Source organism: Prionailurus viverrinus, chromosome B3, assembly GCF_022837055.1.
Source record: "Prionailurus viverrinus isolate Anna chromosome B3, UM_Priviv_1.0, whole genome shotgun sequence".
Taxonomy (NCBI): Eukaryota; Metazoa; Chordata; class Mammalia; order Carnivora; family Felidae; genus Prionailurus; species Prionailurus viverrinus.
This window is the reverse complement of record NC_062566.1, coordinates 57,462,093-57,489,360: the sequence shown is the minus strand read 5'-3', so window position 1 is coordinate 57,489,360 and position 27,268 is coordinate 57,462,093. Positions and strand designations below refer to the sequence as shown.

The 27,268-nt window shown below is 37.7% G+C and overlaps 1 protein-coding gene across 5 annotated transcripts in view; it reads right to left on the bottom strand.

Moving 5' to 3' along the window:
• The window catches only part of INO80 (INO80 complex ATPase subunit), a 146,101-nt gene that overhangs the window by 111,550 nt on the left and 7,283 nt on the right, over positions 1-27,268 (bottom strand). For all 5 annotated transcript variants that reach the window (XM_047862369.1, XM_047862367.1, XM_047862370.1 and 2 more), the window contains exons 2-5: positions 5,017-5,202; positions 4,612-4,781; positions 4,451-4,518; positions 2,348-2,515 (exon numbers count right to left, since the gene is read on the bottom strand). In XM_047862369.1, coding sequence (XP_047718325.1) covers positions 2,348-2,515; positions 4,451-4,518; positions 4,612-4,781; positions 5,017-5,159 — 549 coding nt within the window. In that variant the 5' untranslated portion in view covers positions 5,160-5,202. The remainder of the gene's footprint in view (positions 1-2,347; positions 2,516-4,450; positions 4,519-4,611; positions 4,782-5,016; positions 5,203-27,268) is intronic.

Genomic DNA, 27,268 nt, shown 5'->3' with positions numbered 1-27,268 from the left:
AATGGAAAACAGCATGGAGGTTCCTCAAAAAAAATAAAAACAAGAATCATACCATCCAATAATTCCACTACTGGGTATTTACCCAAAGAAAATAAAAACACTAATTCAAAAAGATACATGCATTCCTATGTTTACTGCAGCATTATTTATAGTAGCCAAGATACAGAAGCAACCTAAGTGTTCACTGATAGGTGAATAAATAAAAACGTGGCATATATATTTATATGTATATGTACATGAGTATGTATGTATGTATGTATATGTATATGTGTGCATGTATGTGTATGTGCGGATATATATATATAAACTCTTCCCATCTGTGACAACGTAGATGGACCTAGAGGGCACTATGTTCAGTGAATTAAGTCAGAATGAAAAAGACAAATATCACATGATTTCATTCATAACTACAATCTGAAAAACAAAAAGCAGAATCAGACTTGTAAAGAGAAAAGACTGATGGTTGTCAGAGGGGAGGGTGATGGGGGTTGGGCAAAATGGGTAAAAGGGAGTGGGAAGTATAGGCTTCCAGTTATGGAATGAGTAAATCACAGAAATAATAGGTCCAACACAGGGAATCAGTCAATGATATTGTAATACCGTTATCCAGTAACAGATGGTAGCTACACTTGTGGCCATAATATAATGTATAGACATGCTGAATCACTATGTTGTACACCTGAAATATAATACTGTATGTCAGCTATACTCAAAAAAAAAAAAAAGACAAACTATTTCAAGCACCAAATGCCTAGCACTGTACTTTATGAAGGAACTCTACGTTTATTCATTTTTTTTTTTAAGAGACAGAGAGCGAGAGAGCAGGGGAGGGACAGAGAGAGTAAGAAAGAAGTCTAAAAGCCAGATATCTTACTATTTATTACTTCTGTAGGTTTATAACCTTGAGCATGTTATTCAGTTTTCTGAACGTACTTTGGATGGTAAATAATTGCTGGAATGCTTTCAGGGCCTCAAATATGCTATTGCTTATTATGTACAAAGTGCCACACTTCTGACAAAAATCAGAAGTAACAGCACTCAAATAGTTGCCACTTAAAACTATTATTAATCTAATGTTAGTACGCAAAGAAAGGGAGTTTTTAAAGATAGGAACACTTCCAAGGAGCAACTGCATTATAAAAGGAACCACAAGAATTTAAAATGGTGCAGCCACTCTGGAAAATAGTTTGCCAGTTCCTCAAAAGGGTAAGTAAGCACAGAGTTATCATATCATACGACCCAGCAATTCCTCTTCTAGGTATATACCCAGGAGAAATGAAAACCTATGTCCACACCAAAAACGTGTATACAAATCTTCTTGGCAGCATTATTCATAACAGCCAAAAGTGGAAACAACTCATTTTTCATAGTTATCATTCATAAAAGCCAAAAAGTAGAAACAATCCAATTAATTCATTAAGTGATACGTGGATCAGAACGTAAATGCAGTACGTTCATACTATGGAATCTTATTTGGCCATAAAAAGGAATAAAGTACAGGTACATGCTACTGAATGAACTCTGAAAACATGCTAAGCAAGAAGCTAGACACAAAGGATCACATATCGTTCCATATGCATGAAATGTCTAGAACAGGCACATTTATAGTGACAAGTAGCTGCCTGGGGCTGAGGGGAATGGAGAAAATGAGAGGAAACAGCTAAGGGGATTGGGGTTTCTTTCTGGAGAAAACATTCTGGAATTATATAGTGACAACAGTTACACATTAAAAACCACTGAATTATACACTTTAAAAGGGTAAATATTTTTAGTATATGAAATACATTTCAATAAAGCTTTTATTACAACCACCACCATCAAGATCTAAACATAAAAGTAAGGGGTACCTGGTGGCCAATTTTGGCTCAGGTCATGATCTCACATTTTGTGGGTTCAGGCCCCGCATTGGGCTCTGTGCTGACAGCTCAGAGACTGGAGCCTGCTTCCAATTCTGTGTCTCCCTCTCTCTCTGCCCCTCTCCCACTTGCAGTCTGCCTCCCTCTCCCTCAAGAATAAATAAACACGAAGATAGATAGATAGACAGATAGATAGATAGATAGATAGATAAAAGTAAAATGATGTATGGGGCGCCTGGGGTAGCTCAGTTGGTTAAGTGTCAGCTCAGGTCACAATCTCAGTTTGTGAGTTTGAGCCCCATATTGAGCTCTCTATGGTCAGCATGGAGCCTACTTGGGATCCTTCTCTCTACACTTCCCCTGCTTGTTCTCTCTCAAAAATAAATAAACATTAAAAAAAAAAAAAAAGGATACTGACATATCTTCAATGAATGTTAACCAGAGGCTAAATACCCGACAGGAAGGTCTGAGATTTCTCCTGAAACCTTTACCTCCTTGTCTTTACTATACTTATTCTGGTGAAGTTTCTTATATTTGTGCAGCCGCAACATGTTATGAAGTTCTTCTCTGCTGAGATTGAGTTCTTCCTCTTCTTCTTCTTCTTCATTGTCTTCACTCTGAGAATCTGCCTCACTGGACTCATCACTTAGCAGAATGCTCTGCAAATGGGAGGAAATGGAAATGGAATCTCTCGCTATGAAGTAATTCCGTTTATAATCCAAGCATTTTTCCCCAACACAAGGACAGAAATAGCTGGAAGACAGTCATTCCAGTTTCCCTTACATTATCCTTTACCAATCTAAGTGGAAAAGAAAAAGGTACCAGCTGAACCTAGTATGCATGAATTTGAGAGCAGTAACACATGGAAATGCTGTAAACAGCAACAAAGCTTGATATCACTAAGTACTTACACTTAACATAAGATATTTTAACTGTCAAATACCAAAGCAAAAAAACTAAAAACAAAGAAACAATCTATTGGGTATAAAGGAATATAGAAAGCAAGCTGTGATGGCTAATTAAGGAGAAACAACCCAAAAAATATTAATTGATTTTGATATTATCCAGATAATGAAATGTTATTCAGCCATGAAAAGGAAAGTAGTTCTGATCTGTGCCACAACATGAATGAACCTTGAAAACTATGCTAAGTGAAAGAAGCTAAGTACAAAGGACTGTGTATGATATGGACTTCACTTATATGAAATGTCCAGAATAGGCAAATCCATAGGGAAAGAAAACAGATTAGTGGCTGCCAGGGGTGGGGGAAGTAGAGAATGGGAAGTGACTGCTAATAAGTGCAGTTTCTTTTTTGGAATCATGAAAATATTCTGGAATTAGTGGTAAGGGCTACACAAAACTTTATGAATACACTAAAAATTACTAAATTATATACTTTAAAGGGTAGATTTTATGGCATATCAATTATATTTCGATTTTTACAAATGTGATAAGCTAAACAAAGATTTCTGCATTCCCGAGAGCCACGCTGATATGAAGCAAATTAGAACCTTTTAAAGGACTTAGTGATAACAATAAAAGAGTACCTTTAAATTACTTTGAGCTATTCACAGGAAAATTAAGCAATAGAGAAAATATTGGTTTCAACAGAAGAAATGCTAACTCAGTTGGGCCAATGACTGTTATCTTGTAAGAATATCAACAAGATTATACCATTTCCTTGCCTATGAACACTCACAGAAATTTACCAGACTAAAATACAAATTCCTTAACATGTCTGTTATACAAGACCCTACACAATCAGGTTCTTGAATCTCATCTTCTATCATCCCCTCTCATTGTGCTCCAGCCATACTAGCCTTCATTCTCCCCCAAACATACTGTGTTGCATCCTGTGTCAGGAAGTTTGCAATTGTGTTCCTTCTGACTGAAATGCTCTTATCTGAGGGGTGCCTGGGTGGTTTAGTGGGTTAAGTATCTGACTCTTGATTTCAGCTCAGGTCATGATCTCACAGTTCATGAGTTCGAGCCCCAGGTCAGGCTCTGCACTGACCATGTGTAGCTTCTTTGGGATTCTCTCTCCCCACTCCCGCACTCTCTCTCAAACAATTTTAAAAAATGCTCTTATGTAAAACATTCACATAGCCCTGATAATTCAGAAATCAGCTGAAATGTTACCTCTTCAAAAAAGCCATTTCTATTTCTTTGTTTATAGACATTACTCACTACCTCCCCCCATCTGAATGTAAGCTCTACAGGGCAGGAATGCTGTCTGTCTACAACAGTATCAGACAGATACGATGTATTCAATCACCATTTGTTGAACTACTCAGTAACTAATGAAAAGGACATTAATAACCCTGATGACACTGTGAGCCAGTGAGAGCAAAGATCTCATGTTTTTTTTACTCCTTGCTCTTCACAGTACTCTATACTCAGAAATGATTGCTAAAGTGAACTTCATTGAGGCCTCTACATTTTTCTCCATGATCTCTTCAAAAAACTACACCCAGAATAGAAGACTCTTCTCTAGAAAAATCTCTGCCAATGTGCCAGAATGAGTCAATAACTTTCCTTTCTATTTGTAATTTTAGTAGGTTATTTGAATTATAAATATTTGCCTTATCTCTTACCTTTAGCCACTTTCTGCTTTTCTTCAACTTAGAGAAGTTATATAAATTCCCTTTGTCAGATTTTGATTCTGTGTGAAGAAACATAAAGAACAACAAAAAATGAAAGGACGACTGCCCCAAGAGAACGGATAGTCCAAAGAGGGACCTCATACCACACTGACCTGACTGCAGAACTCCATTCAGTGAGTATGTGTTTAACATTCCAGAATGGCCTGCTCCAGAAGTTTCACCAAGCAATGAATTTGGAGGTTCTTCCTTAACTTGTATTAAGGGATCCCCAGACTGGGGCAATAAAGGATTACTGTCATCCAGTCCATCTTCACTTTCATCACTATAAATTAAAGAATGATAAATCTACAATCACAGCTGACCCAGCAGAATATTTTCATTTATGGTTAGTAGACAGAAGAAATGGATCCTTTAAATAAGTTAATTGTGTTCTATTTGAAAGAAGGAAGAAAAAAATATCACACATACCAAAAACCATAAAATACATAAATGCTAAAACTAAAGAGATAATGGGAATCAGAAATGTGGTCAAACATTGGGAACATGTAATGGCATACCTAGAAATATTCCTGTTGAAGATGGCTGATGTCTGTCGCAAGAAATGGTCCAACCGGAGGGCCCTCTCCAGGTACTGAAGATAGAGGGGCTTTGCCAGCTCAGTGCAGCCGCCATCGTCCCCGGCACCCAACTCCGAGGCCATAGAACAAATCTGTCTTCATGCACAAGGGTCTCCGACTTCACGGCTACAGAAGCAATAAAATAAGAATACTGTTTATTCTCCTTTTATTTTCCCTACATGCCATCAATGTGAAGAGAAACCAGACCTTCTAGAACACATGACAAGAAAATAGTAGTCTATAGAAAGATCTTAATAAAGTTTCTCAGTACGCACTATTTCCTAATACAAAGGCAGAAGTGAAAAGAATGAGAACATCAAGGGGCACTTCGGCATATCAGTTGGTTAAACATCCAACTTCGACCCAGGTCATGATCCTGAGCTTCATGGGTTCAAGCCCCGCGTCGGGCTCTGTGCTGACAGCTTGGAGCCTGGAGCCATGTCTCCCTCTCTGTCTGCCCCTCCCCTGCTTGCACTCTCTCTGTCTCCCAAAAATAAATAAACATTGAAAAAAATTTTTTTAAAGAACAAGAACATCAAAGTATAGAAATATTGTCATGTGTCACAACAAAAATTCATATACTTCTTCGAAATAGTACCTTTAAATTTACACCTACTTCACTTCTGTCCTACAATTAACAATCATTCACAATTATCTAAAATCTACTTCACAAGCTCTCTCTTGTACACCTCATAGAGGACACTTGTTCTCAGCATCACCTTCAAAACAGCTGTTCCCTTTTTCGTTTTTTATTTACACTTGTACATGTGTGAGGTATTCCATTTATAAGGGAACAGATACATTAGCAGAGTATTTTACACACTTATAAACATTCTTGAAAGTGTTAGAAATGATTTAGAAAAACGGAAGAGAGTATAAGAGTGAAAAACAAAGGTAAAGCCTGTGCATTTTTTTTTTTTTTTGCTACCTTACGGTGTTAAAGGAAACCATAACATCTTGCAGTTGTCTTCTCTTTTTATTATAGTTCTTAGAAGTTTCCTAATATAATCTTTCTTCTTGAAGAAATGTTAAAAAATTCCCCCAGCTGGGGCGCCTGGGTGGCGCAGTCGGTTAAGCGTCCGACTTCAGCCAGGTCACGATCTCGCAGGTCTGTGAGTTCGAGCCCCGCGTCAGGCTCCGGGCTGATGGCTCAGAGCCTGGAGCCTGTTTCCGATTCTGTGTCTCCCTCTCTCTCTGCCCCTTGCCCGTTCATGCTCTGTCTCTCTCTGTCCCAAAAATAAATAAACGTTGAAAAAAAAAAATTAAAAAAAAAAAAAAATTCCCCCAGCTAATCTATAGATTGAATATAATCTCCAACAAAATCACACTTTTCTTTTTCAGAACCTGACAAGCTAATTCTTAAATTTATATATAAATGCAAAGAAACCAAAATAACTAGAGTAATTTTGAAAAAGAACTGGGTTGAACAATTTATGCTTCTTGACTTTAAAACATATTAAGGGTGCCTGGGTGGTTCAGTTGGTTAAGTGTGACTTTGGTTCAGGTCATAATCTCACAGTTCGTGGGTTCGAGCCCTGCGTCGGGCTCTGTGCTGACAGCTCCGAGCCTGGAGCCTGCTTCAGATTCTGTGTCTCCCTCTCTCTCTGTTCCTCCCCTGCTCACACTCTGTCTCTCTCTCTCTCACTCTCTCAAAAATAAAGATTAAAAACAAATTTTAAAAAAACATATTAAAAAGCCACAATAATCAGGTCAGTGTGATAATGGCATAAAGATATCACATAGACCAACAGAACAAACCTGAAAATCCAGAAATAACCCTATACATTTACAATCAATTTTCAGTGAAGGTGATAAGGTGGTTGAATGGAAGAACAGACAGTCTTTTCAACTGGATATCCACTTACAAAAAGATTAATTTAAACCTTTACCTTACACTATGCATAAAAATTAACTCAAATGGATCGGAGACCTAGTAAACCCCAAACTATAAATTTTCTACCAAAAAACACCAGGAGAAAATCTTCATGATCTTGGTTAATCAAAAAGTCTTTGGATATGACATCAAAAGCACAATCCATTAAAAAAAAAAATGCTGATAATTAGGCCACGAAAACTTAAAACTTTTGGAATTCAAGCAGTATTAGCAAAAAGATAAAAACAAGCCACAGGACAAGAAAATATCTGCAAGTTGTGTATCTGATAAAGGACTTGTATACAAATATCTAGTTATAAAGTCATGGAAATGCAAAGTATAACATAGAGAATACAGTCAATAATATCTTAGTAACAGTAACAGATAGTGACTACAGCCAACAGAGTGAGCACTAAGTAATGTGTAGAACTGTCAAATCACTATGTTGCATACCTGACGCTAATATAACATTGTATATCAACTATACTTCAATATAAAAAATAATTACATGAATATTCATGAAAAGGCTGTAAAACTAATGAACAATAAATTGCTGTGGAAATCTAAAAAAAGGAATAATAATTTTAAGATGATATCTAACTTTTCTACGTATCCTCTAAAGATCTGCCTTCTCTACTTCAGGGAATCTTTTAAGAATAAAACAGTTAAGTATATGTGAAAAGGCTTTATAAGAAATACCAGCGTATTGGGGCACCTGGGTGGCTCACTCAGTTAAGTGTGCAACTCTTGATCACGGCTCAGGTCGAGATCTTGCTTTCAGGAGATCAAGCCCCATGTCGGGCTCTGCACTGACACCATGGAGCCTGTTTGGGATTCTCTCTCCTCTCTCTCTCAGCCCCTCCCCTGCTGGTGCCCTAAGTAAATTAAATTAAAATTTTTTAAAAACGCCAGAGTATTTTCAAACAGTGTATGTTCAAATATTCAGAGTTGGAAGGGATCATAGAGATTATGTAGTCCAACTGGGTCATTTTACAGATGAGGAAACTAAAACCATAAAGATTAAATAATTTGTTCACAATCACTGAGCTCTTTTGCAGAGCCAGGTTTCCTGGTTCCTAAACCGGTCTTTTTTTAATCTCAGCAAACTGTCTCTCCAGACAGGATCTACCACTCAGTTTGCTCAGGTTTATACTTTGGTGTTAAAAACAACACAATCCCAAGACCCAAATATTTTCAAAGCACCAATTCTTCAGAGTATAAAAATAAACACGTTTTGAAAAAGCAAGACAATTTAAACAAAATGCACAAGGATTACAGGTGACTTTAAAATTTTACTTGCATTATTTGAAATATCTTTCTAGAAACCATTCTTGCTCACTGAGGTGCAGGGTTTTGTAAAAGCATTAACAACTAGGATTTATGTTAAGCTAAACAGATTAGTCCTTAGTTCAAGGTCAATAAATGGCCAATATAAGCTGTCAATAACCACCATTTTTTTTTTATTTTTTTTTTCAACGTTTATTTATTTTTGGGACAGAGAGAGACAGAGCATGAACGGGGGAGGGGCAGAGAGAGAGGGAGACACAGAATCGGAAACAGGCTCCAGGCTCTGAGCCATCAGCCCAGAGCCCGACACGGGGCTCGAACTCCCGGACCGCGAGATCGTGACCTGGTTGAAGTCGGACGCTTAACCGACTGCGCCACCCAGGCGCCCCAAATAACCACCATTTTTTAGCTGATTTCATTACAAAGACACTAACACAGAATAACAGGTTAATAGTAGAATAGCCTTACCTAAAGTTCAATTCAATATTGTTTTTAAAATTTAGACTTAGAATTATTAAAGAAGAAATGGTCAATAGGGCGCCTGGGTGTCTCCGTCGGTTAAGTGTCCGACTTCGGTTCAGGTCATGATTTCATGGTTCGCGAATTTGAGCCCCACATCGGGCTCTGTGATGACAGGTCAGAGCCTGGAGCCTGCTTCAGATTCTGTGTCTCCTTCTATCTCTATCCCTCCCCCAACTTGTGCTCTGTCTCTGTCTCTCAAAAATAAATAAATGTAAAAAAAATTTTTCTTTTAAATAAAAAAAAAAAAAGAAACGGTCATAATTTTTAGTTGAAATAGGCAGGCAACAAATTAATTTGTTTATAGTGTTTGCATGTTGGAAGAAAACCATTTTGGATGCTAGGTTGAAACTACTGTGTGTTCACTCAAAACAGAATCTCACTGGCAGAATTTATAACAAGGGTGGCAAGGCTTGAAGCTCATAAAGCTAAGATTCTGAACTGTTCTGATAGCAAAAATCTTCACTATATAACCTATTTAATCTAAACTTTGTATTCAGGTGAATTATATCAGGAAGTGTTACTAGGTTTCAATGGGGGGGGCAGACTTGTAGCCACAATATATAAAGAACTCCTACAACAACTCAGTAAGAAGACTAAAAAATGGGCAAAAGACTTTGAATACACATTTCACGGAGAAAGATACACAAATGGCTAATAGCACATAAAGATGCTCAACATCAAAAAAATGCAAATCAAAATGGCAGTGAACCACACTATACTCACCAGAATGGCTATAATAAAAAAGATAGATTATAACAACTGTTTGGGAGGATGTGGAAAAACTAAAGTCTTCATACACTGCTGGTTAAAATATGTAATACTACAGGGGCACTTGGGTGGCTCAGTCAGTTGAGCATCTGCCCCTTGATTTCGGTTCCGGTCATGATCTCACAGTTCGTGGGTTCGAGCCCTGCATCGGACTCTGTGCTGACACTGCAGAGCCTGCTTGGGATTCTCTGTCTCTCTTTCTCTCTGCCCCTTCACCACTTGCGCTCTCTCTCCCTCAAAATAAACATTTTTTTTTTAAGTAAAATACTATAATCACTATAGAAAACAGTTGGGCACTTTCTTAAAATTTTAAACATAGAACTACCCATATGACCTAGCACTTCTACTCCTAGTTATTTACTCAAGAAAAATAAAACCACGTGTCTACCCACAGCTTTTAATGTGAACGTTCAGTGGCATTATTCCTAATAGTCAAAAAGCAAAACAATCCAAATGTTTATCAACCAGTGAATAAACAAAATACATATCCACACAATGGAGTATTATCAGCAATAAAAAGGAATGAACAATTGATACATACAACAACATGAATGGACCTCAAAAACATTATGCTGAGTTAAAAAAAAAAAAAAAAGGCCAGACAGAAAAGACCACATATTATAGAATTCCACTTACATGAAATAACCACCAAAGGAAATCTATGGAGTCTGGAAGTACATTAGTGGTTGGCTGTGTATGCAAAAGGAGACTGATTGCAAATGGATATGAGACTTCTTTTTTAGGGAAAGAGGAAATGTACTAAACACATGCTGTATTGTTGGTTATACAATTCTGTAAGTTTGTTTAAAATCAATGAACTATACATTTAAATGAGGTAAATTTCATATGTAAAATAGTAGTCTTTGTTAACACAAAAAGAAAAGTTCTTTTTTATAAGGCTTTAATAGGTTCTACTTTTCATTGTGGGAACTAACATGCACCCACTGCAAAAGATTTCAAGGAAACGCTTTTAAAAATACAGCAAAATTCTCCAAGAGAATATATGTAATTCATCTTGATGTACATACCTATAAATTAAAGCATATAAAATTGCTAATTGGCCTCTTTCTAAGGTTTTACTAAAAAATAAGTGATCTCATTGTGTCTGGCTAGCTCAGTCGTTGAAGCATGTGACTCTTGATCTCGGAATTGTGAGTTGGAGCCCCACATTGGGTACAGAGATAACTTAAAAATAAAATCTTTTAAAAAAATAACTGACCTTATGTATTTATTTTGGCTGGTAATGAAAATGGTCCTAATTAAGGAGGTTTGCAAGTATGACTACAAAGTAATACTGGGTGATTCAAAAAGAACTATTTTCAAATATAATTCCTCAGTAACTAAGCTGTACACGAACATGAAATCAAAACCAATTTGTCCAAGAAAGACCAAAGTTACTTCTATTACAATGCTCAATAATATGTGGCCCCATGTGACTCCCAGTATGCATCAATCCTGTAGTCTGATTCTCCCAGAATGACTTTGTAAAATATCACCATTGATGGCAGAAATATCAAGCATGATGCACTCTCTTATTTCCACAAGTCTAAAAAAGAGAAGTTGCTACAAGTATGAAGTTTCTGACATATCTCCACAAGAAGTAGTCTTATCATGATACCTGGAAAGTAAGGGAATATTTTTAAAGTGTTCAATTAGATTCCTTTTATTGTGGTAAAATATACATAACCTAAAATTTACCACTTTAATCATTTTTAAGTGTTCAGTGGCATCAAGTACATTCACAGACTGGTGCCAATCATCCATCAACACCATCCTCCATTATTTTTTAATCGCCTTTAAGATTGGTGGCCTCTCTATTCAACCCAAATGCCTTGGCCATCTGTTAAAAGGGGCTTCTCTGAGGCACCTGGCTTGCTCAGTCAGTAGGGCCTGCAACTCTTCATGTCAGGGTTGTTAAGGTCAAGCCCCACACTGGGTACAACAATTACTTAAAACTAAAATCTGGGGGTAAAAAAAAGCAGCTGCTTCTCTAATAACCTATACTTTCATCTCCTACATTTGTCTCTTACTCTCCACAAAGAAACAACAGGGCCATGCTAACCTGACCCACCAGCTGTTATCCAACTTCAACAGAGCACAAGACATTTCTAAACAACCGTTTAACCCACCTCTTATCAATTGTTTCTCATTCTCTACAAAGACTATTGCAGTTTCTCTCTTCCTCAAAATTATAAACTCATTCTCTCTTTCTTGGAAGGGCTTGAGGAGCAAATCTCTCCAATCTTTTCTATTCCACTGTAGTTCATTCTTTTCTGTACTTTTTCCTTGTAGTATTTGAGTCACAAATAAAAGCCACAAAAAAAGACTATCAGTCTACATTTGTTAACTCTTCAGTCAGACAGGACTACTTCATTATGTCATCCACTGTGGGTCATGCCCATGCAGTCACATTTTAAAATACATACAATAGGGGCGCCTGGGTGGCGCAGTCAGTTAAGCGTCCGACTTCAGCCAGGTCACGATCTCGCGGTCCGTGAGTTCGAGCCCCGCGTCGGGCTCTGGGCTGATGGCTCAGAGCCTGGAGCCTGTTTCTGATTCTGTGTCTCCCTCTCTCTCTGCCCCTCCCCCGTTCATGCTCTGTCTCTCTCTGTCCCAAAAATAAATAAACGTTGAAAAAAAAAATTTTTTTAAATACATACAATACACATATTATTATAAGTTACTTTATTTTTTCCAATGTAGTATAATTGGAGCATTATACTGCCTTTTAAATTTATATACACATAGGTGCGCCTGGGTGGCTCAGTCGGTTAAGCGTCCAACTTCGGCTCAGGTCATGATCTCATGGTTCATGAGTTCGAGCCCCATATTGGGCTCCGTGCTGACAGCTCAGAGCCTGGAGCCTGCTTCGGATTCTGTGTCTCCCTCTCTCTGCCCCTCGCCTGCTCATGCTCTGTCTCTCTCTGTCTCTCAAAAATAAATAAATGTTAAAATTTTTTTAAATTTATATTTACATATAAATTTATATATACTTTTATACAAAATATTATCTGAAGATTTCATTTCAGGATAGAAAAGAGAATACTATAAAGCATTTTCATAAAAAGGGAGAGTTGGGTCTGAAAAGGATGAAAGACCCACTGTCTCTGATAAAGCACTATTTATCAAAATGGATAAACAGAAGTCAATATTGTTGGCTAACACTTACTTCTGGATACTCTCCAGGTCTCTGACAACTTCTTGGACTAATCCTTCCTTCCCTCCTTAATGGAAACTTTATTCTATATGTGGAGTCTACTACAGTTCTATCATCTATCCTTATCCTTTAGAAAATCTCACCTACTTCCAAATTTGGATTAATACCGCTGTATATGGCTGACTTTCTGGCTTCCATCTTACAAAGTACACAATCCATATTTCTAGATGCTTGTTGGATTCTATCTTTGATATACCACTGAACCCTTCAAACTCAAAACTTCTCATCTGCCCCTATACCAGCTAGTTCATCTGTCTTTCCTATTTATACAACAGTTAGCTATTCAGACTCAAAATCTGTTAATCATTTTTACATCACTCTAGACTTCTCTGTTTACAATCTCCATGTCTACTTAATTCTTCTCTAGGGATGATGTCTGGAATCTGTCCTTGTTTTTATTTAGGTTCTTATCATCTCACACCTAGATTACTGCTTCCTAATTTGGCATCCCACCTCCAGGTTCTTCTCGCTCTAATCCACCCTCACAGCAACTGCCAGATCAGTATTCCCAAAACATTGCTCTGATTATGTTGTTATCCCTCAACAGCTTTCCAAAATTCAATAAAGTCTAAATTCCTCTGCCTGAAACTCAAAGACCTTTATCATCTGGCTCCAACTTACCTTTCCAATTTAATCTTTTACTACCTTCTTACACTCCAGACAAGTTAAGAATACCCTGAAGATGTCTCTTAACTTCCTGTCAGACCCATCCCAATCTTCAAGTGTTCTTTAAAATTTATCTGACCACATACTGCCATTTCAAAGACTGAAAGGACTATTAATATATGCTGTTAGAGCCAATTCACCATTGTTTGGCCTGCTTCATACCCTGAACTCTGGCTCTTTAAACCTGGTTATCCTCCAACTGGACTCTGATCATACTTCAGAAGCCCTGACTACAGTTTGACATCCATGGTAAAGTGTCTACTCCTAAATCATACTCACATACATCATATTTCCTCACCTGTGTACCCATGTGTGATCCTAGAATGACTGCTTTGCACTGTCTAGTTACTGCAATGTCTTTATGGAAGCTGCCTTGCGTTTGTCCTACAAATTATGTTTCTGTAGGAAAAGTCTTACCAAGTTGAACCAAAATCCTTCAAAGACAAAATGAAATATCTCATTGCAGGAAACACTCATAGATTATTCCCAAGTAAGACTATTCTCTCTTCTCTGAAGTTCTAAATGGTTGAAAGCCTGGCACTTACATGATAATACAGTCTACTTACTGTATACATGCATGCCTTATTTCTCTTCCTAATCTATAAACTATTTGAGCAGATAGTCCCTATCTCATGAATCTATTTTGGTTCTAGTATTTACAAATGACCATATTAATTTGCTTTTTCATGCAAATTAAAAATCAAAGGTCAAAGCTACAAAACTCTAGTTCTTTTTGTTGTTATTTATTTATTGAGCAGGAAAGCATGTGTGAGCGGGAAGGGGGAGAGAGAGAGGGAGAGAGAATCTCAAGCATGCTCCGTGCTGAGAGCATGAAGCCTGACACAGGGCTCAAACTCACGAACTGTTAGATCATGACTGGAGACGAAATCGAGAACTGGATGCTTAGCCAACTGAGCCACCCAGGAGCCCCCAAAACTCTATTTCTGCTACATTCTACATAAAGATCATCTATAGTCCATGACCATATGAGGCCTCTACTCCATCCTGGACACATGACTTGGGGGACGAAAGCTTGAATAAAACAAATGAAAAGATACGAAAGTAGTCAAGTAACAGAAAGTTAAGCAGAATGGGTTCAAACCTTCATTATCCACACTTGCTGAACAGGAGAATGCATGTACTAAAAATCTTTTAGGCAATTCCACATAAAAATAATCTCAGACAAGCTTTAGATAAGAGGTAAGAGGAGAGCAAGGTGTTACTGCTAGACAAGAATCTGAAGGATACCTGCACCAAATGCCAATGCTAACCAGAGGACAGGATTTTTATCTTCTCCCAAATGATAAGCCCGACAAAGATAACTACTTGGAGAGAAAGTCACCCTATCTCTAGATGGAGATGAGCTAAGAAGCAGTGTTCAAATGATAGCCTAAACAGCTTTTAGTTTGGTTTAAAAATTTTTTCTTTCAATTTTTAAAGAGAGAAGAGTTGGCTTTTTACCTTTTTGTCTAACAGCAATGGTAAGAACGTGATATATAATGACCACTTCATAAAGTACTACAAACTGCAATGATGGCCATTAACAATTATTTGTCTTAAGACCTACCCATTTAAACTTTGCATGCTTAAATCTATTTTCACCTCTGATTCCCTCTTTATAGACCATGCCCAAAATTGGTTTCATACCAATCATTTGGAGAAGCACTTCCCAAAGTTTGCTTCTCTGAATACTAGGATCAAGATATTGGAGCACCTGGCTGGCTCAGTCAGTACAGTGCACGATTCTTGATCTCAGGGTTGGAAGTTTGAACTGCATGGTGGGTACAGAGATCACTTAAAAATAAAATCTTTAGGTGGCTGGCAGTTGAGTGTCCGACTTCAGGTCATGATCTCTCTGTTCATGGATTTGAACCCTGCATGGGCTCTGCACTGACAGCAGGGAGCCTGCCTGGGATTCTCCCTCTCTCTTTGTCCCTCCCCCACTCACACTCTATCTCTCCCAAAATAAAACGAACTTAAAAAAAATAACATAATAAAAAATTTTTCAATAAAGTCTTTAAAAAATATACTAAATGTCCATTAATACTGAAAATATTAAAGCATTAAAGTTAGGCCTAAGATTTTTTAGTCTTCAATATGCTAATGTGCTCATAATCTCTCTCTAAAAGGCATTCCAAACTTATTTGACTTTTGTAGCAAAATACCAATAAAAATAGCTCAGAGAAGACTAGATAGGGCATCAATGATTCAGTCAAATATCTAAATAAAGAGTTCAATTATATCTGCCTTTAAGAAGTAATTCCTAAATTTGCCAAAACTAATACAGAAAAGGCCAAATAAAGTTATAGCTCTTAGGAACAGAACTATAGCTATGAAGCATTTGCAGGACTAAAAACAGCCTGTAGGTTACAGGCTGTAGCTTATACAAAAGGCCAAACATTCAGGGAACAAAATAACTGAATTTCCCACCTCAGCTCCCCTATAACTCAGACACTCTATAGCCCAAACTAGTTGTGACTGAAAGTGATCTACTGCATCAGATCCACAGGTTATACTGATAATTTGTAGGACTATGGCACAAATAGCAGGACCAGGCCAAGTAAATGAACTTCGTATTATTTTCATAAATGGAAATAAGACCAAAAAGTGACATATAATTTTCATATGAACATTAAGAGTAACATTTCATTCATTCAGGCATTCAATTGCTGAACTCTAAAGTGCAGTGTAGAAAAAATTGTTTCCTTCAGAATTCAGTTTAATAGAAAAGACTCAAATAACAATAAAAAAATACACTTGGGAAGTCACTTAAAAGATATACAGATAATGTGCCATTGGAGTTTAGGAAAAAAATGATTATTTGTTGAGTGTTAGATCACGTTAAGTGTCACAATAAATTTGTCTCCAACTATAAATTCTTGGGAAGAAGAGTCCTTTATTCTGAGGTGGATAGTTTTCCTAAAAATTTGAAAGTTAAAATGTCTTTATTGTAAGCCATAATGGTGATATTAGTGTTTTGTTTTGTTAAATGTCCTTACTTAGAAAAAAAAAAAAAAAAAAAAAAAAGGGGCCAGCATATCTGTCAGTCCCTAAAATTATTTGGAAATTTTACTGGACCAGGAAATCCAAATTGCTAGGAACCAATCACTGGCTTAGCTAGTTGACCTCTGACAAGTGGGACATACAGACTCACTTCTGGGCTCTGCCTTCCGACAGTCGTGACTTTCAGCTAATGCACTCTGGTGGGTTTCAGGCTCCCTATTCCAAATGTGGGGAGACTTGTCCTGGCCTAAGCTCTCCCCAGGAATGTTTTAAGGACACATTTTAAGAAACTAAAGACCTTTAGGAAAGGAGGAGCTCGATAAATATACGATATTGTGGCTCCTTTATAAAAAAAAACAAAACAAAACCAAAAAAAAAGGTGGGGGTGCGTGGGTGGCTCAATCAGTTAAGCATCTGACTCTTGATTTCAGCTCAGGTCATGATCTCACTGCTACTGAGTTCAAGCCATGTGTCAGACTCTGCACTTATAGCATGCAGCCTGCTTGGGATTCTCTCTTTCCCTCTCTCCCTGCCCATCCCCCCAACTCAAAATAAAGAAACTTAAAAAAAAAAAAAAAAAAGGAATGTGTCACTTCTGACTGTATTAGTCATTAGTTATAAATATCTATATCTTTGATGAGGGAACAGCAGATTAAGATATGGAAGATTCTGAGGCACCTGGGTGGCTCAGTCGGTTAAGCGTCTGACTTTGGCTCAGGTCAGGATCTTGTGGTTGGAAAGGTCAAGCCCCTTGTGGGGCTCTGTGCAGACAGCTCAGAGCCTGGAGCCTGCTTTGGATTCTGTGTTTCCCTCACTCTCTGCCCCTCCCCCGCTCCTACTTTACCTCTCTCTCAAAAATAAATAAATATTTAAAACAAAAAAAAATTTTTAAGATATGGAAGATCCTTCTATGTATTTCCAACCAAAAGAACAGAAAATGAGTAATTTGACAATCATATAAAATTTAATACTTCCAACTTCCCACCAAAAACAAAAAACAAAAAAAAAACAAAAAACAACCAGGTCAAATGGCTCCAATGGTGAATTGTATCAAACATTTATATGTTTGTTTATTAGTATCAATTAGTATCAATGCTTCACAAACTCTTCCCGATCACTGAAGAGTAAAGGACAATTGCCATGTCACTCTATGTGGCCAGCATTACCCTGATTCCAAAGCCACCCAAAGACATAAGAAAACTACAGACTAATATCCCTTATGGAAACAAAAATCTTCAATAAAATATTGACAAATGATTCTAGCAACATACAAAAAGGATTACACATAATTAACAAGTAGAATTTATCCTACAAATGCAAGGTTTGTGTAACATTTATAGAACAAAGTATAAAAGCCACCTAAGCATTTCAATTAACACAAAAATGACTTGACGGAAGCCAATGCCATTTCAAAATAAAAACACTCAATAAATTAGAGATAGAAGGAACTCTCTCAATCTGATAAAAGGCACTTACAAAACGCTCACATCATTCTAATGTGAAAGAATGCTATCTCCCTTAAAATCAGGAATAAGACAAGATTGCCTACTCTCACAACTCATATTCAAAACTGTACTTAAAAATAAAATTAGGGGTGCCTGGGTGGCTCAGTCAGTTAAGCATCTGACTTCAGCTCAGGTAGTGATCTTACGGTTCGTGGGTTCAAGCCCCTCATCAGGCTCTGTGCTGACAGCTTGGAGCCTGCAGCCTGCTTCAGATTCGGTGTCTACCTCTCTCTGCCCCTTCCCCATTTGGGCTCTGTATCTGCCTCTCAAAAATAAATAAAACATTAAAAAAATATTTTTAATAAAGTAAAAATCAAATTAAATAAATAAAATTCTACTTAAAGTTCTACCCAGAGCAATTAGGAAAACAAAACAAAACAAATAGCATCCAGACTGGAAAGAAGCAAAACTATTATTTATAGATGACCTGGGGGCACCTGGGTGACTCAGTCACTTGGGCTTCCCACTTCAGCAAAGATCATGATCTCACAGTTTGTGGGTTCGGGGCCCACATCGGACTCTGCTGACAGCTCAGCCTGGAGTCTGCTTCGGATTCTGTGTCTCCCTCCCTCTCTACCCCTACCCTACTCATGTTCTGTCTCTCTCTCTCTTTCAAAAATAAAATAAACATTAAAAAAATTTATAGATGACCTGATCTTATCTAAATAGATAATCCTAAGAAATGCACTAAAATATTGTTATAACAAGCTCAGTAATCGTATAGTGTACAAGATCAATATACAAAAATCAATAATATTTCTATATACTAGCATTCAACAATTATAAAATAAAATAAAGAAAATAATTCTATTTACAATAGCATCAAAAAGAACAAAATACAGGTGTGCCTGGTTGGCTTGGACAGTAAAGCACCCGACTCTTGATCTCAAGGTTGTGAGTTTGAGCCCAATGTTGATTGTAGAGATTACTTAAAAATAAAATCTTTAAAAATACTAAAACAAACAAAAAAAAGCAAAACAAAAAAGCCAAAATACTTTGGAATAAATTCAACCAAAGAACTACAAGACTTATATATGTACTGAAAACAAGACATTATTGAAAAAAATTAAAGAACTACATAAATGAAAAGATATCCCACGGTTCTTGGATCAAATGATTTGGTATTTTGAAGATGGTAATGTATCTAGATTAAATATAACACCTATCAAAATCCAAGCTGGCTCTTTTGCAGAAATAGATAAGCTGATCCTAAAATTCATATGGAAATACAAGGGACCTAAGATAGTCAAAACAATTTTGACAATAAAGAACAAAGCTGGAGGGCTCATACTCCCAATTTCAAAACTTACTACATAGCTGCAATAGTTAAGATTTGTGGTATGACATAAGGCTAGGCATACAGATCAATGCAACAGAATTGAGAGTCCAGAAATAAACCCTTACATTAAGAGTTAACTGATTACAAATAAGGCTGTCAGGATAATTCAATGGGAAAACAACAGCCTTTTCAACAAATGGTGCTATGATTAAAAAGTCACATGCAAGGGGCGCCTGGGTGGCGCAGTCGGTTAAGCGTCCGACTTCAGCCAGGTCACGATCTCGCGGTCTGTGGGTTCGAGCCCCGCGTCGGGCTCTGGGCTGATGGCTCGGAGCCTGGAGCCTGTTTCTGATTCTGTGTCTCCCTCTCTCTCTCTGCCCCTCCCCCGTTCATGCTCTGTCTCTCTCTGTCCCAAAAATAAATAAACGTTGAAAAAAAAATTTAAAAAAAAAAATAAATAAAAAAATAAAATAAAATAAATAAAACAAAAAAAAAAAAAAAAAAAAAAGTCACATGCAAAAAAATGAATTTGTATCTCTTTACACACAAAAATTAACCCGGGAGAGATCACAGAAGGAAAACATAGGGATAAATCTTCATAACCCTGAATGAGGTAATGGTTTCTTAGATATCCTACAATAGCAAAAGCAACAAAAGGAAAAAAAGATAAACTGGATTTCATCAAAATTAACTTTAGTGCTATAAACAAAACTATTAAGAAACTGAAAACCCACAAATGGGAGAAAAGATTTCCAAATCATGTATCAGCTGAGGGAGTGATATCCCAAATACGTATTTTCATAGACTCTGTGCATTAGTACAGGCATCCACACTGTAAACCAGAGGGAACTATTCTGGTACTAAGACTTCCAGCTGCTTCTGGTATTGCATATGATTCCTTACTTACCAAATGAGAAGATAATGTAGAAAGATCTAGGGTTAAGAACAGTCACAATAAGACATAACCAACTAAGAGAAATGGGGATTAGTTTGCTCCTTTTAGAATATATTAAATTGTTGCTTCCTGTAAAATACTAGAGAGTTAGGAAAGACATCCTTTTTATTTTATCAGTAAGGGATACTAGTTAAGCACAGCATATGTTATGGGAGCTTTTAGTATCTACCGTAGACTGGAACTGGAGAAGCACAAAAAAATACTTTTAAGGGACGTGGCTAGAAATTGGATCCTAACTGACTGCAAAAGAGAACATGTACTAGGATCTTCTGGAGTAATTCTGGATGGGCTTGGAACTTCTCAGATTTCCATGAGAATCCTGGTTAAGGTTATGACATTTGTGTGAAAGGGAATTTGTATTTTTATTTGGCATGGAGTTGCAAATGGGGCCCTTAAGCCTGATTACATATTACAGTATTTGCAATGCCTTCTACAGACTGATTTTTTAAAAAATATTCTTGTAAACTGATAAACAATAAAACCAAGGAATGATTAACAATTTTAGAAGTTTTTAATTTTCATGAAGTCACTTTATCAATATTTTCTTTTATGGTTAGTGCTTTTTGTTTCCTAAGAAATTTTTACCTACTCCAAGGTGACAAAGATTTTTTTTTTTTTTAATTTTAGAGAGAGTGTGGGAGAGGGGCAGAGGGAGAGACAGAGAATCTTAAACAGGCTCCACGCTTAAATTGGGTTACTTGTTGGGGTGTGGTGACTCAGCTGGTTGAGCGTCTGACTTCAGCTCAGGTCATGATCTCAAGGCTTGTGTGTTCGAGCCTCGCAGCAGGCTCTGTGCTGACAGCTCAGAGCCTGAAGCCTGCTTCTGATTCTGTGTCTTCCACTCTCTCTGCCCCTCCCCTGCCTGTGCTTTGTCTCTCTCTCAAAAATAAATAAGCATTAAAATTTTTTTTTTAGTTTAGGTTACTTGCCATTTTATTACTGAGTTTTTAGAGTTAAAATGTGTGGATGCCTGTGCTAATGCACAAAGTCCATGAAAACTGCTCCTCTTTGGTTTCCTTTTTTAAAAGCCACAAACAAGTAAAATTGACAAAATTAGCAAAATATCAAGAAATACAGGGGGAGGAAATAATTCAAATACCAAAAGAGAAAACATAAGTCTGCACAGGATAAATACTGATAAGAAACTGAATGAAATTCTCATTTAAATCAGTTTTTACCTATCTAGTAAAATTTGTATCAATCCATTAAGCTGAAATAAAGGTTCCAAGTGACTATTTTGCTAAATCAAAACTATTAAAATATCTTTCAGCAATTCTGCAAAAAAATAATTGGTAAAAAAAAGTTTTTCATGAACACTTTGAGAAAGAGTAATCCGGTTTTGTAGGGTAGTCATTTCCTGCCCACCATATTATACAATTCAACAAAAAATAAGCTCAATGGCTCAACTGAAAAACATTTCTGCATTCACTAAAATGTTTCAGTGAAATGTTCCAGTTAATCGTAACCATTATAAAAGCTCTTGGGGAGCCCGGGGGGCTCAGTCAGTTGAGCGTCGGACTTCAGCTCAGGTCATGATCTCACGGTCCCTGAGTTCCAGCCCCGTGTCCGGCTCTGTGCTGACAGCTCGGAGCCTGGAGTCTGCTTCGGATTCTGTGTCTCCCTCTCTCTCTGACCCAACCCTGTTCATGCTCTGTCTCTGTCTCAAAAATAAATAAACATTTATATAAAACAAACAAACAAACAAAAAAAATTCTCAAAACCAGCCTCAGTTGAAAGCAAAAACTCTAGTTACAGAATGATGGGAAGAGAGGACGAATAAGAGCTACACTGAATAAGTGCTCTACACTGAATAAGAGCACACTAGCATGGGGGGCTTTTCTGTCTCAGATGCTTTCCTAACACTAGCCCATTTAATCCTCACAGTAATTCAATTCTTATTCTCATTTTAATATTTTTTTACTTTTTAAGTTCATTTTTGACACAGAGACAAAGCGTGAGTGGGGGAGGGGCAGAGAGAGAGGAAGAGAGAGAATCCCAAGCAGCCTTCACACTGTCAGCACAGAGCCCAACTCTGGGCTCAAACCCACAAACCAAGAGATCATGACCTGAGCCAAAGTAGACGCTTAATCAACTGAGCCACTCACACTCCCCAAAACTTATTCTCATTTTAGTTAAGCCAAGTAATTTGCCCAAGCAAGAATAAGAACTCAGATCTATTATTGGTTAACACCAAATTCCCAACTCTTCACCACCAGACTGCTATAACAAAAACAAAGAAAAGAAGCCTCATGATTTGGGTGACCATACCTCCTAGCTGGTTTGCCCAAGACAGAAGTTCATGCCTACTGTTTGTCCCTAAGCAAAATTACTAATAATCCCTCTCCTTTCACTTTCACAAGTATCCACCTTTGAACAATAAATTTTTAGTCACCCTAACACATGGCAGATGAGAAGTAAATCAATCACAGAGCAATCTTTTAAATAAAATCCTAGTTGAACCAAAACTTTCCTTTCAGACCATCAAATATTCACTAAGAGATTATCATATACCAGAAACTGAATGAGAAGACTTGTCCTCAAGGAACAGAGGCAGACAGAGCCCTCTACAAGCAGGCCAGAAACAATCTGCTCAAAGGGATCACTGCAAGAGCCTGAGAACAGTCTAGCAATTTAACAAGCCCAGAGTTTACCCAAAGCACAAAGTTTCAGAAATAATTAACACCTGCATTTTAAACTTTTTTTGTAAAGAGGGAGACGGCATGAGCAGGGTGAGGGGCAGAGGGAGGGAGGGAGAGAATCATAAGCAGGCTCCACACGCAGCACAGAGAAAACGTGGGGCTCGATCCCACAACCCTAGGATCATGACCTGAGTCGAAATCAAGAGTCAGTCAACTGACTGAGGCACCCAAGCGCCCAACACCTCCATTTTAAATAGAATGAAAAACCCCTGGCCAAAAAAGGAAAGACCTTTCATAAATCTCTAAAAAGACAAAAAGAAAATATTTTGGCCTACCCCACAGGTCTAGTGTAAGAAAAAATGCTTACCCACATTTTCCCTTTCCTAGTGTTCTTCATTAATGAAATTGGACTACTATTATGCCAAAATGAAGTATGTTACCAAAAAGAAAAAATTTAAAATGCATTTGATTTCTTCTAGAAAAGTATGATTTCAACTTCCTAGAAGAGTATCTTCACCAAGATAGGGAATAAACACCTTATCAGAATGAAAACAAAAAAACAAAACAAAAAAAAAACCCTATTACTGCAACTGCTTCTATGGAGTTCCATAGTATAAATAATAGAATCTTTAGTCAAACAAGCTCAACCCTTATTTATTAAGCATTTAGGGTTTATATATTACTAATCAAAAAATCCAAAAGGGAGGAAATGTTTCCTGAGGTATCAAATGGACCTTTCCACATGGTAACTTAAAAAATTTTTTTCTGGGGTGCCTGGGTGGCTTAGTCAGTTGAGTGTCCCACTTCAGCTCAGGTCATGATCTCACGGTTTGTGAGTTTGAGCCCCGCATCAGGCTCTGCGCTGACAGCTCAGAGACTGGAGCCTATTCCAATTCTGTGTCTCATTCTCTCTCTGCCCCACCCCTAAACATGCTCTGTCTCTGTCTTAAAAAAAATAAATAAAACATTAAAAAAAATTTTTTTTTCTAATGTTTATTTTGAGAGAGAGAGAAAGAGAGAGAGGATCCAAAGCACGTTCCACACTGACAGCAGAGAGCCCAATACAGAGCTCAAACTCAGGAACTATGAGATCATGAACTGAGCTGAAGTCAGATGCTTAACTGACTGAGTCCCTCAGGAGTCCCATTCTTTTTTTCTTCTAGTGAAAAACACCCAATCTGAACTAATAACAATTCATCACATTAAAAATTTGAAAACAGGGGCACCTGGGTGGCTTAGTCAGTTGAGTGTCCAACTCTTCATTTCAGCTCAGGTCATGATCTGACCATTCATGTGTTCGAGCCCTGTGTCAGGCTCTATGCTGACAGCACAAAGCCTGCTTGGGATTCTCTCCCTCCCTCTCTCGCTCTCTGCCCCTCCCCACCAAAATAAATAAACTCAAAAGCAATTTTTTTGAAAACAAAACTGAAGAGATCTTACTGAAGAACCAGTGATTTCAACAACTTTTACAGTTAGATCCATGAAGACACTTACCTTTTCCAGAAATGAGATAGATGAGAAAAAGATGCTTGCATTTGAGAGAAATTAAAGGACAGAGATCGACAACCCAGAAATCTTAACAAACTCAGTTCATTCCTCAGCAAAGGGAAGACAGCATTAGCTTAATAGTTACTCGTGAAAAAGAGGGATCCCTCACAAAGTGCTGGGAAAATTTAGCTATCGATTCCATACAGTTAATTCTTCATTATCATAGGAGAGATGGTAAAAGGTCATTATTGAGAATAAAAAGTAGGGGCACCTGGGTGGCGCAGTCGGTTAAGCGTCCAACTTCAGCCAGGTCACGATCTCGCGGTCCGTGAGTTCGAGCCCTGCGTCAGGCTCTGGGCTGATGGCTCAGAGCCTGGAGCCTGTTTCCGATTCTGTGTCTCCCTCTCTCTCTGCCCCTCCCCCGTTCATGCTCTGTCTCTCTCTCTGTCCCAAAAATAAATAAACGTTGAGAATAAAAAGTAAAAGACATCCAGGGGCGCCTGGGTGGCTCAGTCGGTTGAGCGTCTGACTTTGGCTCAGGTCATGATCTCACAGTTTGTGAGTTCGAGGCCCATGTCAGGCTCTGTGCTGACAGCTCAGAGCCTGGAGCCTGCTTCGGATTCTGTGTCTCCTTCTCTCTCTGCCCCTTCCGAGCTTGTGCTTTGCCTCTCAAAAACAAATAAATGTAAAAAAAAAAAAAAATTGTTTTTAAGTAAGAGACATCGTCCATAAACAGCCAGTATTTCCAAAATTCACAATATTTAGTTTTCTTATACTAAAAGTCAATTTTCATTTTGGAAGTGACACACTAACAGAGAAATTCTGTGGAACTATGTTCTCCAAAGAAGCCTGAGAAACCTAAGTTCAGGTAATTCATCTTAGGGACAAACATCTGTAAATAAGGACGAGTTGAACTATATACTAAATTATAAATTAATCTTGTTTTTCAACCGTTAAACATTTAAGTCACTTAGGTGTTTAATGATTTTATTAACACTAAATACATTTACTCTCACTCTCTTCATTATACAGTCATTATACAGTATACAGTCGCTATACAGTCTACAGTCAATTAGAACAAGGTAGGTATGTTTACATCAAACTATGTGCTCAATAAAACACTTGTTAAATTGAAGTTAGACTTTTTCCTCTCTTCAACAGAAGCCTGGGGGGGTGGCAAGGGAGACTTGATTACAAACAATTCCAAGTGGGATTCCAAATTTTCTGACCTTGTATCAAATACTACTGTAATAAAGAGGCTATATACACATTCTTTTGAGAGCTATGTGCCAAATATTTTATACGTACATGCGCTTTATACTTGCATGAATTCATTTAATCCTTTTATGACACAGGCACTATTATAACTTCCATTTTACACAGCCAGAAGTGGCAGAGCCAGGTCTGAAATCCAAGAAGTCTGACTCCAAAGTCTCACATACTTAAACTCCAGTATTGTCGCAAGGACCTCAAGCAAACCAGAGGCTCCTGGGGCATAACACTATGTTAATGGAGTATTCTAAGCAGGATATTCATTTATTCATTTAGTTACAACATTACAGACTTGGAAATATTGATTTTATATTATGAGTTATAATCCAATGCTGCTTTGTTTACTTTGCTGCTCAAACGATACCAGTTTTGGCCATTGAGAGTTCTCAGCAGGCTCCTGTGCTCCTCTGACTTATCCTTATCATGCAATTGTGTTGTTGTGGTGATGGGTGTTAGAGTACTTCCCTACTTTCTGGCACTACAAGATGTTCCAGGCTCATCTTGTATATTTCCTGCCCAGTCCTATAATCAGTCATTTCTCCAAGGAGCTCTTGTTCCTTGTATTAAATAACGACATTATTCACAATTGATCTATGGAGTCAATGCAATTCCAATTAAAATACCAATTAATATTTCGGGGCACCTAGTTGGCTCAGTCAGTTAAGCATCCAACTTCAGCTCAGGTTATGATCTCATGGTTCAAGAGTTTAAGCTCCTGTCTGTTGTCAGCACAGAACCTGCTTCAGATCCTGTTTTCCTCTCTCTGCCCTTCCCCCACTTGTTCTCTCTCTCTCTCTCTCTCTCTCTCTCTCTCTCCCTCCCTCCCTCCCTCCCTCTCTCCCTCCTTCCCTCTCCCTCAAAAATAAACTTTTTAAAAAATCTTTAAAAAAATGTATTGGAAATGAAGATCTAGGTACTAGGTGTTGCTACTGGGTTTCCTTCAACCTTCTCAGCGGACACAGCACAGAAATATATGTGGGTATAAATCCAAGCATGTATACATACACATACATGACTATTTCAATATGTAACCATCTGTGTTAAGCTAAAAATATGAGTTCATGCTGATGTCCCCAACTCCAATCTATTACCACATGAATCATTCTAGCTTCCATCCCTTGCTTATCTGTAAATTCACACTCTAACTGAGAAGAAACCTGTCTCTTGCCATCCATTTACTTAATTGTTCAATTGCAATATACATGTATATCAGTATCAGAATTAACCTGCACCTTCATGGGATACAACTTTTATCAATTAGACTACAGTGCTTATGTGCAATTCCTTTTGTCTTAGATTCCACTCACTTCCAAGTTTACTTAGGTCAGCACCTCCCTTCCATTTTCAGTGAGGCTGTTTCATATATTTCTTTTTTTTTTTTTAATTTTTTTTTTCAACGTTTATTTATTTTTGGGACAGAGAGAGACAGAGCATGAACGGGGGAGGGGCAGAGAGAGAGGAAGACACAGAATCGGAAACAGGCTCCAGGCTCTGAGCCATCAGCCCAGAGCCCGACGCGGGGCTCGAACTCACGGAGTGCGAGATCATGACCTGGCTGAAGTCGGACGCTTAACCGACTGCGCCACCCAGGCGCCCCTGTTTCATATATTTCTAACACAATTAAATTCTCTTGTCACAGTCTGCACTCCTTCCTGGGATCTCTCTACCTCCAAAATGATTTTTGTTTTATTTGTACACATTAAAGTTTACTTTGCGCT